The 16,053-nt window shown below is 40.7% G+C and overlaps 1 protein-coding gene across 2 annotated transcripts; it reads right to left on the bottom strand.

The window, feature by feature from the left end:
• Positions 1-394: 394 nt before the first annotated feature.
• On the bottom strand, positions 395-10,238 carry YIPF5 (Yip1 domain family member 5). 2 transcript variants are annotated; one of them, XR_015703949.1, is made up of 7 exons: positions 10,115-10,238; positions 9,665-9,775; positions 7,890-8,062; positions 6,434-6,579; positions 4,201-4,382; positions 1,929-3,539; positions 395-1,083 (listed from the first exon to the last, which is right to left on the bottom strand). XR_015703949.1 is itself a non-coding variant. In XM_087754104.1 (6 exons), exons 2-6 carry the CDS (start codon positions 9,763-9,765, stop codon positions 3,377-3,379), a joined length of 765 nt encoding a protein of 254 aa, XP_087610230.1. In that variant the 5' UTR covers positions 9,766-9,775; positions 10,115-10,238; the 3' UTR covers positions 395-3,376. The 2 variants fall into 2 exon arrangements, 1 of the variants encoding a protein (XP_087610230.1); XM_087754104.1 differs by having other exon boundaries at positions 395-3,539.
• Between the last annotated feature and the right edge of the window lie 5,815 nt (positions 10,239-16,053).

Raw genomic sequence — 16,053 nt, 5'->3', positions numbered from 1 at the left:
TCACTAAACAAGTAATAGCCCCTCAAGAACAGATGCCAACACCAGTGCACAGATGAAAGGCATAAAAGCACAAAAAAACCATGCTTTTTATTAAAGGATGTGCCATGTAATTTTTTGATACTTACAGAAATATTGCCTATAGAAACAAACTGCACTGCAGTCAGCAGCTGCCTCATAGCAAAACAAGTGACCTGAAAAATAAAGTCACTGTCAAAACATTGACAAACTGTGAGAAAAAATGGACAAACTGGGAAAGATAACTTTTAACTTTTGTAGAATAGGAAGTAATTTCAAGATTGGGTGTGATAACAAAAGTGGTTTTAAAAAAGCAACACCAGCACTCACATTTGAATGCTTTAAGCTGAGTAACATGAAAATGTCAAGAGACAATGCAGGATGGAAGCAAGTAACGTTAGTATTTAATCTGAAAACTAGATAAGAATACTGATCTTAACAGACTGTGGGGGAGAGCTCAGATTTAGAAAGTAAAAAGAAAAAAAGTCCTACTAAATATGAAATGCAAATGTGGGAGTAAAGAATTACAGCATACAATCTTGTCATTCTATGTGATGGCAAGATTAAATTGTCTGAAATGTAACTAAAATTGAAGCAAGATCCAGGACAAAACATTATTACAGAAAATCAATGGAATTGATTTTGGAAAGGCAATAAACGCAGTCAATAGAATCACATTAATTAACGTACCAGAAATTTGGGATATTTAAGACTACCAGTCTAGACATAACATTGTGTTTTTATAAAGTCCTCCATGAATTAAAGTGTTTGACCTTCTACTCCCATCCGCTTCTCTCCTGCCCCCAAGAGTCCACTTGGAAATTCACTGCCAAATTCTCCACAATGTGAGCCGAAGAACACAAGATGCTCCTGAAACTCGCTGGTCAAACCTCACTGCTCAAGTAGAACATGTAGTATCCTCTACTGCCAGGGCAAGGGCTTTGTGAACACATATGTCTTAATAAAAACCTTTTCATATGGTCTTTCCAAACTCAGCAGCTGTATTGCCAGTGCTATACTGAGACAAGCTAATTTTCATGTTTTTCCTGTGCGCTTAGTTTCCTTGTGCTGTGGTGAGAGAAAAAGTTATTTGTAAGTTTACCATGCAAGCAATCACCCTGGAAGCTATCTACAGAATCAGCGCAAGCTTTAAGAAATGAACCACATTCGTATACGCAAGATAAACTTAATTAGCCTGCTCCACAAAAATATAATATTTAGTATTAGAACCTGATGTGCTCAAGAAAGTATGCGAGCTTTTATACTTACTAGAGCAATTCTGTATTTAATTAGGCCTCATTAGTAAAGGTAATCACTGTAATTTATTTGCACAAATACAGGACATCGTGCTCCATCAGCAGGTAATGTTCTTCATTAAAAGGAGTAAGAACTTTGTGCACCAGGGCAGATGTGGTCTACTAATCCAAAGAAATCAGAACTACAAACTACAGAGTAAAGCATTTTGCTAAATGAATGAACTCACCACTTTTATTTAGGATGATAATTTGTAATAACATATCGAAGTAGAAAATTATCTAGGTCCTTGAATTCGCTTCTGGCAGAAAACTGAAGTCTTTTATGTGTGTGTGTGTTTTAAAATTCATTGTAACAGCCAGTTACAGTACATAACCCAAGTCAGAATGGTTTTGTGCATCAGTGTTTGGTTCTTAAAAGCTTTAGACTCCTATGACACTTCCCACAACTCCCACTGACACAAGCAAAAGCTGGCTCTGGCCAACAAAGAAGGACCTTGTCAGTAGCGTCTAGTGGCACTAGGAAGGTATTTTTAGGAGAACGTAAAGAACTAAGGGAAGAGGGAACAAGAACGTGTGCTGAGCCTTTGAAATTATTCATTCATGTATCAGCAAGATGAAAGCTTTCCTTTGAAGATGCATTCGCACATTGCGTCTTACCAGAAGGTGTTAACGTAACACGTCTGACCACTGATTCAACTCCTGAAGTCTACGAATAGATCATTCCATGGACATGACAGACGAACATCAGACTAACACCTGTGGTGAATTCAACGAAACGAAATCCCTTGGATTAAATTGCTGAAGAAATGGTAGTTATAAACTAGCACTTTGTCAGAGCTTTTTCATTTCCAAGGCAGGGGCGGGGAATTACTAGCTATGTAAGTAACCTCCCCAGTATGAGTTAAAATATGTCTGTATCCTTTTCTTGCTTATTTTAAGAATTAGCAAGTGCTTATTTGAAGAACAACCATTTTTGCTTTCCCACTTCTTATGCTCGTAAGACTTCTTCTAAGTGACTAACAAACATTACAAACTGGATTATACTTCTCATGTAAGATTAGGTATGTGCGACTGAAGCAAGTATCAAATCCACTAACTGTATACAGTTTTAAATATGATTTTGCTCCAATATTGAAGTTTATTTTAAAAACTGAACTCCATTAAAAAAGAAAGATTAGAATAATCAAACACCTTTTTCAAAATTTAAGGAAAATTTAATCAATATGCCTTAAATTATTTTACAGTAACTACAATACTGACAAGCATAACATTTTCAAAATGGTGTTTTTCTTGGAAGTACTGCAAAAGAGATTACTCTTCATCTACTAGTATGTGCACCATTAGGAAAAAACTCTAGTTGAAGTCATCTTCAGAAATCCAAGTTAACATAGAGCTACTTAGACATCCAAATATATTCATATTTCAAGTGTGACAGAATTACAGATCCCTTTAACTTTTAAGCATCTGTTTTCTAATTCATAATTTAAGTATCTTAAATCCTGAAATACTTTCACATCAAATGAACAAATAAATGAGACCAAAGAGCTTAAGAGTATACTTGTTAAAATATAGAAAATACTCTAATTGCTTGTGTTCATTTGTGCATTTTGCTTTTGGTAAGCGGGGACAGGAAACAGGTTCTTTATTACTGCAGATTTATTCAAAGAGTACCCCAAATCTACAGCATCTGCAGTTCCATTAACTTTTGCTGATAAAAATCTATCGATTTATAACTGCCATCCTTCTCCCTCCCTCCCTCCCCTAAAAAAAAAACCAAAAATCAAACAAAAACCCCAACCCTCAAATAAACAACCCAAAGTTACATTTCTAAAGATATAAGAATGGGAAAGAAATTACATTAACTTGATAAGCATGAACACTTATTAAAGCTATAGACACCTCAGGTCAATTGAAAACAGTATTCAAAGTCCTAAAAAAGTGAACACGAGACATTTGTTTTCATTGTTCCAGATGATTCAAAACAGGTCTAAGTTTTGTGACAGCAACACTGTACAGTTGTTTGCAGCTGTTTCTGGTCCAACTAAATGTTCCGAGTTGATGTTTTCATTTTGGCCCACTGGAGTCCAACAGTTTGGACAGTCTATTCAAAACACAGAAATGAGAGCAAAGACTCCATACAATAAAGCACAGGGGTATGCTACTAGAAGTTGTTGTCCTTCCATTGCTAAGGCAGAAATAAAGATTTTGGAAGCAGAAAAACTGCACCAGCCGATGATTCCAGCCGTGAGAATAATCCCCATCATTCCCCTGTAAAGACAGAAAAAAAAGAGAATTCATGTAAGACCTGTGTATATATGCTTACAGGAGTTGTAACTGGACTCCTTCTAACACCTTTTACAGCTTATAAGATGAATTTTAGCTTTTATCTTTGACTTCTTAAACGAAATAGTTCCAGAAAGGCTTCAAAATGATATTATTAAATTATGACAGCATAAAAAAACCCCAAAATTAACTTTGTGCATGTGAAACTTAAAAGCGGTGAGTAAAGTAACTGTAGCAGTTCTTTCTTTTCAGTCCCTAATTTCATATAGCTATGAGTAATCACACTGATTTTCTTCTGTTTGTCAAATTCAAATTTGCATCTTAAATTATATTTACTTTTAGACTTCACAGGTACTGAGATTTGTAAGATTCAAAGCTGACTGAAAACAAACTTGATACTGGTATTTGAGTCTATGTATTTAAAAGCTGTTAATTGACTTATAGATAAAACCAGTATTCACCTATCCTTCATCCAGTAACTACCTGAAGACTGTTGATATTAATGTTTTTACACTTACTACAAATTCCTGTCATATTCAAATTATATGCAGCTTCATCAAGGAATATGAAAGTTCCTTTTCATCACTTCCTTCACCATCTCATAGGAGAGGAATCTATTACCAAATTATAAAGTTTATGTACTTACTGCAATGAAAATACAATTGCGAAAGTGGAAAGTAAGATCATAGGAAGAAGACAGTATCCAAGGACGCTGGCAACGCAGCCAAACGAGACACCCGTCATGCTCATTAAGTTCAGGAGACAAAACATCCCTAAACATCCGATTGCACTTATTCCATACACATAACCAAACTGAATTTTACCAGCCTGAAAGTCAAGCAGAGTAATGCATGTTAGTTACCAGAACAAGTAATGCCTCCCACAAAGAAAGGGAAAAGGAAAGAATGTTTACAGAATATCTTCATTTTCCCCCTTGTCCCCCACCCTCAATTGCTATATTCAAATTCAACAGGCAGTATTTTCCCACACCCTGAATTCCAGGACACCTGTACATTCTAGGCACCCAAGAGGCACATTTATCCTAACTTCACCTATCCTGATGAACAGATTTTGATCAAATCGTTATTCTTTGATCTGGGCTGCAAAAGCCTACGCATTCTTTAGGGTTTAATCCACTAATTTCTCATGATGATTGATTGCTTGCAATAATCTTTACAGAACTAGTGTATACAGGCCAAAAAATTGTAACTCAGGAACTTTTGAACTAATCTGGAGCTGAAGTCCTTTAATTTGCGATAGACCCCACAAAGTTATAGCACAATGCAAGTTATAAAAAATCGCCAGAAACAGTTGAAGCTGAGCTGTAAAGCACTGTATATGAACAGCAGAATTAACTCATGGCAATTTTAGAAAGTCAAAATCAGAATTTTGCTTACTAACAAGTATGTAGAAAGCATACATGCATTATTTCAAAACGTATGTATCCTATGTCATCATGTTTTTCCAATGATGAGATCAAAGCTTCCCTTATAACATCTATCAAAAAGCGCCCAATGCATGATGTCCACCCCTGCAGGAATACAGGGCCATGAAGTTACTGAAGCTATGATGGCGCGTAGCTTCCCGGTCTGTCTCCCACTACTAACTTCCAAACTAAGTTTACTTATAACCCAGCATTCTTCTTCCTCAAGCACTATAGAAAACAATCATATCTGTTTTAATCTTTTTGCTAGGCTAAGCTTGTTTTCTTTCACTACACTCAATGTATTTAAAAAAAAGCACACAGAAGAAAGTAATCATTTCTTAGGAAAATAACATTCCAATATATCTATTATAAACACGTTCATTAATTCTACTGGCCTAGTTTCCATAAATAAAGGTTACTTATAAAAGTAGGCTTGAAGTCTCCTCTGTACCAAAACACTGTGTTCTAAGTGTGGTAACAACTTGAAATTTTGGGCAAAAATTAAATGCAGTGCCTGAAGACATTTAGAGAAAAAAAAAAAAAAAAAGATTAAAAATATTGACACTTTCAGTGACAAGGAATACTGTTTGCTGCTACTCTGTCATTTCATAATTGACACTTTTGAGTCATTAAAGCACAAACGTATTTCAATTAAGCTCAACTAAAAAAACCACCAGGCTTCAACAGCTGCTGACCTATTAAGAAGTATAAACAATTTGAAAGCAGGTTTACTTTAGAAGTATTTTACCAGACTTGTCTCTTGATACCGAAAGTCATGCCTAATGTATCAGTACTTATGAAATCACTTTTTACATGTGAATTTTGAGTTTCCTTGCCTCTTGAATATTAGTAAAGACCAATGAATAAAGGGTATGGAGCAAAGAAATAGAATGAACAAAACAGAGAAATAGACTCAAATATTAAACACACTAAGAGTTAAAAAATAAAAGAAACTCCTAAATGAAGAAATGAAATAAATATTCAAATATTTAATGTGTCTGATTCCTGATAAGACAGAACAGAGACACTGCAAAAGGACAAGGTACAATTCTGAAAGTAAAACATCTCAACCTATTAAAAAAAGCCAAACATAAAAATCTGAACATGGGTCACACCCATTCCTGTGACAAAAGGGAGCCACACTCCTCAAAAGCAAAGTATGAAAAGAAATATGAATTACATTGAAATAATTGCCATGCAAAAACCAAGCACAAAGACTTGGATTCAAACTCGACTGAATTAAAGTGGTAGTGATAGCATTAATTTCAATCAGCTGCGTGTGAAGCCCCAGCTCCTCTTCCATATAGCTACAAATTCTTGGTCAGGATGTGCTTTTTTGGCTTCCGTGCCAAGAAGTCACTTCCAGTAAACCTGTAAGTAACTTGGCTTTTTTTTCCAGTGTTTCCAAAAATGTTGAAGCACAAACAGTAATATTTTGCAATCAATATCTTACCAGTAATAATGTGGCCCCAAAAGCTAGACAGAAGACCATTGGTCCAGCCAAATCAGTCTCATTCATGATGCTGCCATCTGCTACTTTTAATGGGTGTAGCACCGTTAGTGTCTTCTGCCAGATGTGGTCAAAATTGATCCCCAATTCTACAAATCACATGAAAAGAATTATGCATATTTATTTCATTTTTTCCCCTTCCTGTCACCCCCATTCGCTTCACTCTTAAGTATTCCCTGCCCCTCCACTTTTAAATCTCCTCCAGATACCATTCTATGGGGACCAGAGAATCGAGTCATTCCATCTTTCCTCAAGCTGCTGAGTGTGCTGCCTCCACAGATTCCAGGTATCTAATGCTCAGAAGTGACAACGTGGTTTCTAAAGGACCAGCTAACAGCACCAGTGCAGTGTTCTGGATCTGCCCAAAAGTTCATTTAGCCCAGTACCTTGTCCATGTAAGTGGCCAAAAGCAGATCTGTACGAAGAGTATAAGCACAGAATATGCGGATTCCCCAAGTCTCCAGTGACTGGTGGCTCAACGATTTCTAATTCAAAGTAGTTTCTCTGTACTTAATTACCCTCAGTGGATTTCTCTTTCATAAACCAGCCACTTAGCCCACTAAAAAAACCACCCACCCCTTCTAACACTCAGTGTCTCATGACAAGGAGTTTCACAGCTCCCTCCAGCTAGATAGGATTTCAAGTCTCCATCCATACAGTTTGCCCACAGTTGTGCGTCAAAACCTAGTTACGAATGCAGTTACCAGTTGCCCACCTCAGGTTCTAGGAAGCATCTATGTAAACAAAATAATTGTTTGAGGAATACAAAAAAAGCACAGCAGGGTGGAAGGTATCGTGAGTAGGTATAGGTGATAGGCATCACGAATACCTGTCTCTAACCAGTAACAGTAAGGGCTTCTTCCATTGCTTAGTACTGAACAATGATGGATATAAGTTGGAAACTGAATCCATCAATCCAGACGCTAACTACGTATCTCTTCTGGCATTCTACACAGGCTTTATTCTACATAGGAATTTCTGCAGTGTTTAGCATTCCTCTTCAGCAATGAAAGATTTCAGTTCTAACCAAAGAATCAACTGAAACTAACTGCATCGATTTGTTTTACAAAAAGTGGGTAATTGTATTACTGTATTATTTATTTGCAACAACAGAAATAGTGTTTTGTCATAAAACCTGTATGAAGTCAGGTTATCCATTTAATTCATTATGTCCTCCACAGAACAGCTGGTATTAAGTAATAAAGCACAATTCTAAACTGCAGAAGTTCACACAAGAACATGTATTTCATATACCAAAATACAGTTAAATAAGAAAAAAAAAAAAGAGAATTTCAAATAAACTGTGCACTTTCAGAAGTAGGGAATACAGACCGTGCTGCTCAACTTATCCCCAAATCAGGAACAGTTTTGGATTTTGGCCATAAAGCATAAGTTATACCTTCTAATAGAGGAGGCTCATCCTCAAAATTACTTCCATAAAAAGACTGTGCTGAAGTTGGAGTGTATGTCTGTGTTGGCTGGTAAATCTGCCCTGTGTAAGGCTGCTGCTGCTGCATCATGTCTGGAGGGACAAATCCACTTTGTTGAGAGTATTCATAGCCTCCATACTGCCTGCAAAGAATGACATCGCATTATGGACAGATACAGACTTTTATTTTAAACGCCTCCCGGCAAAAGCAAAGCTTATTTTCACTAAATAAGTTGCAGCAAACAATCCTTTCTTCTTTTTTAAAAAGTCACATTAGATGATCCCCTACTCAGATCCAGGCCTTTTAGGCATATAGCCACGTCCATCAATTCAAATCCTTATAAACAATACTGTTAGGCTAAACAAGGTAATTCTTGCTATATATGCTAGCATTGTTTTTTGGTTTTAAGTCAGAGGCCCGGAGAAATGAGCGTTATCCATTGACTGAATTACTACCACAGGCTGTAGACATGTAAAGAGTATGAAAATCTGACATCTCAAACTTGTTCAAATATTGTCCATTAATTACTACTGACATCTCATTTGATGCTAGCATTAATTTGCTACTTAGAATGTATATTTGCAAACTCACTATTAGAGAACAAAGTTTCTCATACTACCACTTTTGTTACCCTCTATATTTAAAAAATGAGCTTAGTTAAAAATAAGAAAAAACCTGTTTTCCCCTTCACTTCAGCACCATGTGTATCAGGTAGCATTAAGACATATAAGGAGAAATTATGATACAGCATTAAACACATTATGACATCTACCTACAGGACACGATGCAGGGGAAAAAAAGGGACAATTTTTCAGTTTCTATTTCATGTATTCTCAATTATTTACTAACAAATCAATTTACGCTGTCTTTAGAATACTTTCTACTATAGACTTTATATGTATAAAAATATACATTGCTACCTTTAAAAAAAAAGCTTAATCAAAGCTATCTTCTGTTCCTAAACAAACTTTTAAGCTATTCTTGCCACTAAACATTTCTGACTACAGAGATTTCAGTAAAAGCATCGAAAATATTTAACTATGGAAATACGAATATAAAGAAGGAAAACCCAGAACTGATTCTCCTGTCTTTCCTTGTGTTAGTAGAGTCCAGCCTCATCACAGCGCCGTCATCTTTTTCAGGGCGCAAACAGGCATCTACCTGCCCCATCTATCGCAGGGATCACACAGGTCACATAACCGACCAGAACCCTCAGCCTGAGACTGGATATCCATAAAGGACTCCCAAGTCCTTTAGACTTAGGACTAGACCTAGAAACATCCGCCACACCTTCCATACCGAAGCCTAGGAATCACCACTGACATCGCAAGCTTCTTTATGTGACACTGGAACTAATTTTTAGTCCCCGAGTGAGTGACTGGAGATGCACTTACAGAATGATGTTTCTTTTCCCAAAGATGTGAAGATTATTCATATAATTAAGATTACTCATACAACCTTTCTTTCAATTTTCTAATCTTTGCTTTAAAATGTAGAAGGCAGAATATTCAACATACAACTGCTTTATATCTGCATTTATAGAATGTAAGTTATGCTCTTCATAAAACAGAGCATCAGGAATTCAATTACAGGCAACACTGCCTGGCTGAAACACCAATCCTTTCCTGAATAAACAGACTACCCCAGAAGTATCTGAACTCAGGCTCGGGCGCTAAAGAAGCGTGACTGAATGGCTTTACACAAGACACCCGTTACACAAGCTCAGAAGGCATGCACAAGTTACTTGCTGTACGGTCTTCCACCGTAATCATAGGCCTGTGTCTGGTCATCAATACTGTAACTCGTCTGGAAGAAGTCTGTGTTGAAGCTGTCAAACCCAGACATCGCAAGCGATCTGTAAGAGAACAGCGAGGTTTGCTCGGGTCTCCAAAGCCATCCCGAAAGGCAGCGCTCAGAGAGACCCAGCGGCTCTGTCCGCTCGCTTCCGCGCAGGACCTGGCCGGGGAACGCTCCCCCAGGGCCGCCGTGACCCCCGGACAGCAGGGAGGCCGCTCCGGGAGCACCCTTCCCCGCCGCTCAGCCCCACAGCGACCCCCGCCGCCCTCACGCAGGCCGCCCGCAGCCGTGTCCTTCGCTGCCCTCCAGCCCCCGGCGCCCCCAGCCCCCTTCCTCTCCCCGCAGGGAAGCCGCGGGAGCGTGTGCCCGGGGAGGCGGCGGGAGGGCCCGGACCCACCTGCAGCCCCTCCGGGCCCGGCCCCACACCCGCCGCCGCGGCCCCTGCGACGTGTCACCCAGCGGCCCGCGCGCTTCCGGGGCCAGCGGGGCCGCGCGTGCGTACGGCGCGCTCGGCGGGGCGCCTCCACCGGGCATGCGCCGCCCGCAGCCCCGCCCCTCGCCTGCGCGGCGCCGTCGCGTTGCCAAGGCGACGGGGCGCGGGGTGGAGGGAAGATGGCGGCGGAGCGCGGGATGGCGGCCGCGGCAGGGGGCCGCTGCCCGCACCGCCTTGCTGCCGCTGGCGGGGTCCGGTGGCTTCGGGCTCGTCCTGCGGGAGGGCTCGGTCGCCCCGCTCGGAGCTGCGGGCGGCCTGGCGACCGCGCGGCCCACCGCGAGGGGCGAGCTGGCGTTTTTCCCTGCATTGTTAAGGCTCCCTGTTAGAACTGAGGCTTCGTGGCTTCTGTCTCCCGTTGTTTTGCCTAAAATATGAAGAAAAGCAAAACATTGGCTTTTAAATACATGGGAAGAATAAAGTTCTGTCCATGTTTCACTCAGCATTAAAGCATTAGTCGTCAGCACCTCCTTTTACTGTTTTGCTTCATCTTAGGTGCTGAGCATCAGATACCCCAGCTGTGAAACAGGAGGAGTAGGACTCATTTATTGTGAGGTGAAGCTGTAATGCTCTGTGTAACTGCTAATTGTTATTTGTTTTTACTGTTCTCTCCTGGTGCAGCCACCAATGACACGTAAAAACATTAACTGCAGTTGTAAATCCTTCCATCAACATCAGCCTGTCTGACAAGTCTGCAGAAACCCAGTCAGCGAATCTTGCTGTGGTCACGCAGAGCAGGCACGATGGTGTAAAAACCATTAAGAAAAGCTGACCTTCAGGAGGCACAGAAATGGACAAGGACAGGGCTCTGGCAGTAACGGTCGTGTGCTCCTCTGGTCTCTGTCACTGCTGTGTTTGCAATTAGTCCTTAATCAGTCTGGAAGAGCTACTGGGGGAAGGAGGAGAGAGGCCGCGGGGCCTCAGTTGAGCGGTGCAAGCAGAGCAGGAGCCCAGAAGCGATGCCAGCTCCGGCGGCGGGGCAGTGGCTGGGGCCCGTGCTGCGGCCTCGTGCCTGGGCTGGGGCCTCAGGGCTTGGGCTGGCTCACCCCTGCGCCTCCCTCCCACGCTGCCGCATCTTCGTAGGGCCAGATTGTTCAGGGTGTCAGAATGCGTTGCACTGCATCCCTAGCGAGCAATACACTCACTTTTCATGTAACTTCCTGAAGCAAAGCACAAAGGCTATCAGCATCTGCCAGGTTCACTGTGTCTGGTTATGCTCAACAGTGTCATCTGCTTTCAGCTGGATGCAAAATTTTGGTTTCACTAGAGTTTACATACACAGGTAACATCAGAAGATTTTCAGTAAGAGTTTAGTATTAATGCATTTGAGGTCACAGAGGAATTTGTTACTAAGCAACTTTTTAATTGTCAAAAATCTCTTTCTTCCCAGGATTTTTTTCCGTATTATTCGTGAAAAAAAATATTGTGAATCCTCATATAAATGTGGAGCAGAGAAGGGATAACATGCTGTTTGCATGATTCAGACAGAATTCTTCTTGATATCAGTGAAAGTAAGAGAGCAGACTTCGGCCCTTGAGCTATTATTTTGCATAATGTTCATTTAAGGTGTTTTGTTTTGTTTTGTTTTGTTTTCTCAAGGCCACAGCTTAGTTACATGAAGCAGTTTTGCCTGCAAGTTTAGCACCTTGCCCCGTGATCTGTCTGGGTCTCCTAAAGGGAACAGGGTGTGCCCTGTTCACTGCATGGATGGGAGAGTTTATGTGAAACTGCAGGTACTGAAGGAAATGGAGTAGGTGACGGTGCTGTTGAGTGAAAAGTAAATAATTGCTGTCATTTAATATTAGACCTTCACTCCCTTTCACATGTCCACATTAAATAAAACTAACATTTTCCTGAGGCCAGACAAAAAATTTGCTAGAGCCATGAATAACCTGCAGGAACTGGGAATGCTGTGGAATTGAGAAAAACATGACTGGGACTGTGAAGACACTCTCATGTGAAGAAGCTCCTTTCCTTCACAGTCCTTTGGCACTCACTCTGTTTATCCCTCTAGTTTCATCATTTTGCTCCCATTTTTTTCCATGTAGGGCCAGAGGAAAAGGCTGTACAAGGACCGTTAATTAGAATTTGTTTTTATTATCTCCCTAAGGTCGTGGTGCTGAGCGCAGGAAGAAGCGAGTGTGCCTCGCTGACTCGGGTGGGCTTCGTTGCAGACAGAGGCAGGGAAAACCCCAGCTGAGGTAGTTTAGCTGAAACTGCAGAGAGAAATGAATTGTGATTGCCACTTTATTGTTGTTGCTGAATAGGTACCTGGTAATGAGGTTTAGAAATGTGTTAGCCATGCACACATAAACTATTGCAATCCCATGCTTGATGCAGCCTAACTTCTTACATGCATACTGGAACTGAACGCTTGCCACTTGGGCACACATGCTTCTGCAAGTGTGAGTCCCTGTTTTGAAGTATGTGTACATTTTTCTTTTTTTTTTAAATTCATTTTGGCTCAGGACACGATTACAGTTATTTTGTTACAAACTCTCATGTATTTAATCTTCTTCTAGTGAGATTACTGTATGTAAATTATAGTCCTGTTACCAGCCTCTCCTGCAAAACGTATCTTGTGGTGCAGTGTACGCGGTATCTCCTGAGAACAGCCTCCCAGAAAATATGCATGTTTGTAGAACTGAATGAAATAATGGTAGAGGAATTACAGCCACAGATAATACAGAGATCAGTAACTGTGGTATAAGCTGCCTCTTGCAAAGTTATACTCTAGGTAAATTAGCGTTTGGAGGCTGAGAAGATCCCAAGCTTTCACGGAAGACCTGTAAAGTGTGCAGGCTACGTCTGATGTTGATGACTTAGTGCCTCTTTGCTGAACTGTGTGACTTCGTTGCAGTTCACTAGACAGTAAAATGAGACCCAAATCCCAGGCAGTGGGCTGTGTAATTGTGATCTGCTGCTGAAATGCTCTTTGGCTAGAAACCTATTTGGATTTGCTTAGATTATTAGAATTTACTCACAGCTTAGGCTGAGCTTTCATTAATTAGTTCTCTCTGCACTAGGTGTCTCAGCATTGGTTTAGGGTATCAATTGTTTCAGCTTTGCAGGACAAATTGACGCTCGTCTGTAGCAGTGTGTAGTCTGATACTGTGGGTTCAAGGGAAAGCAAGACGTTGCAGCTACACAACTGCTTCCTTCCTGCATGACTTGGAAAGGGCGTTATATGAACAGCCTGCCTTACCATGCCTAGAGGTACAACCTAGTAAGGCACCAAACACTCCCTGGCAAACGCCATCCCTTTCTTGAGGGACCAGCTCCAGCTGCACCTCTGGTTATCTGGACAGGGGATCTGGCTTTGTGAGAAGCCTTGAAATGGCTGCAAGATGGGAAGAATAAAGATACTCATAAAATGAGCACGTGTTGCATAGTGCTGATGTTACAATAAAGCTACCCAGTGAGGACTGAACATTGTTTTAGCTGTAACTTTAAAAACCACACTATAATTACACCAGTGTTAATAATGGGATAATTTGAACCAGACTGAGAATAAAAGTATTATTCAACAACTTTGGAAATGTTGGAGGAAGGGAAAAAGGAGGAGAGGAAGAAGTCTGCTGAAGTAGGCTTTGCTATGGCAGAACTCGTAAGAGAGAAAGGAAGTCCCTTACAGAAGGGTGACTGAAAACAACAATTTTTGTTGGAGTTTAATCCTCGGATGCTGATGTGAGTGCACATGAGGTCTCTGTCTGCCTGTACATGCTGGGTCTATTGACGTATCAGAGACCCCCAGGATTGCTTGTATAGCAGATTGCTTTGTTGAACAGTGTCCAAGACATTCTGAAGGGATTTGTCAGTGTTGGATATATCAATTCTTGGTCAAAATGTTATCTGATGTACAATGATTGTTATCTAAACCAGTGGAACATGATTCCCCCTTACTGTCAGTTTTTGAAAACCTAGAACCTTGTGCAATGTGAATTTGCTTTGGATTTGCTGTTTGACAGAAGGAGCATACCGTTTTATTTGCAGAAGCTATGCCCACACTCTGTATGTGACATGATGGAAAAAAAGTGTCGTTGCATGTCTTCTGTTTGAATTGTCTTCCTTGCACCATGCCCGTGCTCACGTGCTGAGCAGCTGTGAAAGATATTCTTCCCCTTTGCCTTTTTTTGATGAAAATACATTATGCACTTGAGTTATGAATAAAAGATCAAGGGCAAATCTGGGTAATGCTTTACTATGTACTTGTTAATAAACCCTACTTTACAGCACTGGTGCTCTTTTGCTGACAGATCCTTTTCTTAGGGAGATTCTGCCATTTAGTGTTTCTTTATGCTTTTTCTTCAAAAGGAAAGATTTGTTAGGGCTTCTTATTCACACATGCTGCTGGATTTCAGCAGATGAGATTTTCACTGTATGTAATTCACACTACTGGATCAGTGGATAACGTGTTATTTTAGCTCAGTATCATAATTCTTCTTGCCTGGCTCACTTCTTGGGAACTCAGTTTCTAGAGCTGCCTGAGCGATGTGAAGACCACTCCGCTCTAGGAATGATAGACACCTTTTGGAAAAGTGTCTGGGTTAAAGGACTGTAACTCTGCAAGAGCCTCGAATTTATTCCTACCAGGGCTCTGTTACCATTCTTTGCTATGGATTGAGATTGGATTGGAAGTCTTGTCTGGAAGCGCTAGCATCTACCTACAGGACATGGTGTCTGGTCCTCACTGAAGCCACTGTCCCTTTACGTTGCTCTGACAATAAGCCAGAATCGGGCCCAACACATCTGCTGGGGCCAGACGTTTCTTTTTCTCTTTGCCATGCCACTCTTCTCAGAAACTGCGCTCTTCTCTCTGGCCTGATGGAGTTTTGCCCTGGTGAAATGTTGCATTGGCTTGGTATTTAGGTATGAGACTGCTGAGGAGCACTGAATGTTACAGGGTATGTGGGTGAAGGATCCTTAGGTGGCACCTTGAAGTCATTTCTGAATCAAAGCCTAAGCCTAGAACTGCAAGTACTGTTTTTCTTTCTTCCTTTTTTTATTTTAACTATTGTGTGTAAAAATCACCCAGAGTGATGAAAGTTCCCATGTGGCTTTTTAGCTGAAATCTTCTGTCCAAAATCCAACCTAGATATTTTTTTTCTTCCCAGAATTACTCCTTCAATTTCTGCTGGAAATTATTGCTACTCCTCTGAGTGCCTTGAAGTTCTGCAGTGTTGCTAAATGCTGATAAACAGCTTCAACATTTCTCATTATGCGTGGGTGACTTGATTCGTATTTATAGCTTGTGTATTCACACTGCAAGATGTAAGGTGATATGTATACATCCCATTGCTACTACAGACTTCGCTGAATACAACCCTTTCTTTCTAACATTCACTGCTGCTTCTTTTAAGACACCTTTTTTAGCACCCACAGAATTTGGTGAAGTCAGTTGTCCCATGATTTCCTGAAAGCTTGAATGCTAATTTAGCACTTTGTCATATGGAATGACCTCAAACCTGTGAATGACGTCACACCATTAGTATATCGGGTTTAAGCATAGCTCTGCTGTGACTTTTGGAACATACACTTTAAGCTCAGGCTAAATTTTCCCCTAGCTATATTGAAGGTTATGTAGGCATCTGTTAAAAGTGGAACATGCTTCATCCTCCTCCCTTTGATAGATGCTGCTTTTCTTTTCCATCAGAAGTGTAGCTGCTTTTCAAATGAACTGCGTTGGTTTTGCAGCTGAATAGGTAAGAACCTTAGTGTGGTCCTGACATATATTTTACATTTAGGTCACCTGTATATTTGGCCCAAATTTTCAAGTTTCACTCTTCTCAGGCTGCGTTTTGATGGATTTGGCCAATGGCTCGTATTTAGCAGGGAAGCATTATGGG

Source organism: Nipponia nippon, unplaced genomic scaffold (genome assembly GCF_047370975.1).
Source record: "Nipponia nippon isolate SJK-2023a ecotype South Korea unplaced genomic scaffold, ASM4737097v1 scaffold_17, whole genome shotgun sequence".
NCBI lineage: Eukaryota > Metazoa > Chordata > Aves > Pelecaniformes > Threskiornithidae > Nipponia > Nipponia nippon.
Note: the sequence above shows the minus strand (reverse complement) of the source record. Positions and strands in the feature narration are given on the sequence as shown.

Excerpts from the sequence above, each read along its gene's own strand:
- YIPF5 (XM_087754104.1), bottom strand. The coding sequence starts at position 9,765 with ATGTCTGGGTTTGACAGCTTCAACACAGACTTCTTCCAGACGAGTTAC. Across the intron at positions 4,383-6,433 it reads TTGGGGCCACATTATTACTG|GCTGGTAAAATTCAGTTTGG; the intron begins GTAAGATATTGA and ends CTTGACTTTCAG. Across the intron at positions 3,540-4,200 it reads GCAATTGTATTTTCATTGCA|GGGAATGATGGGGATTATTC; the intron begins GTAAGTACATAA and ends CTGTCTTTACAG.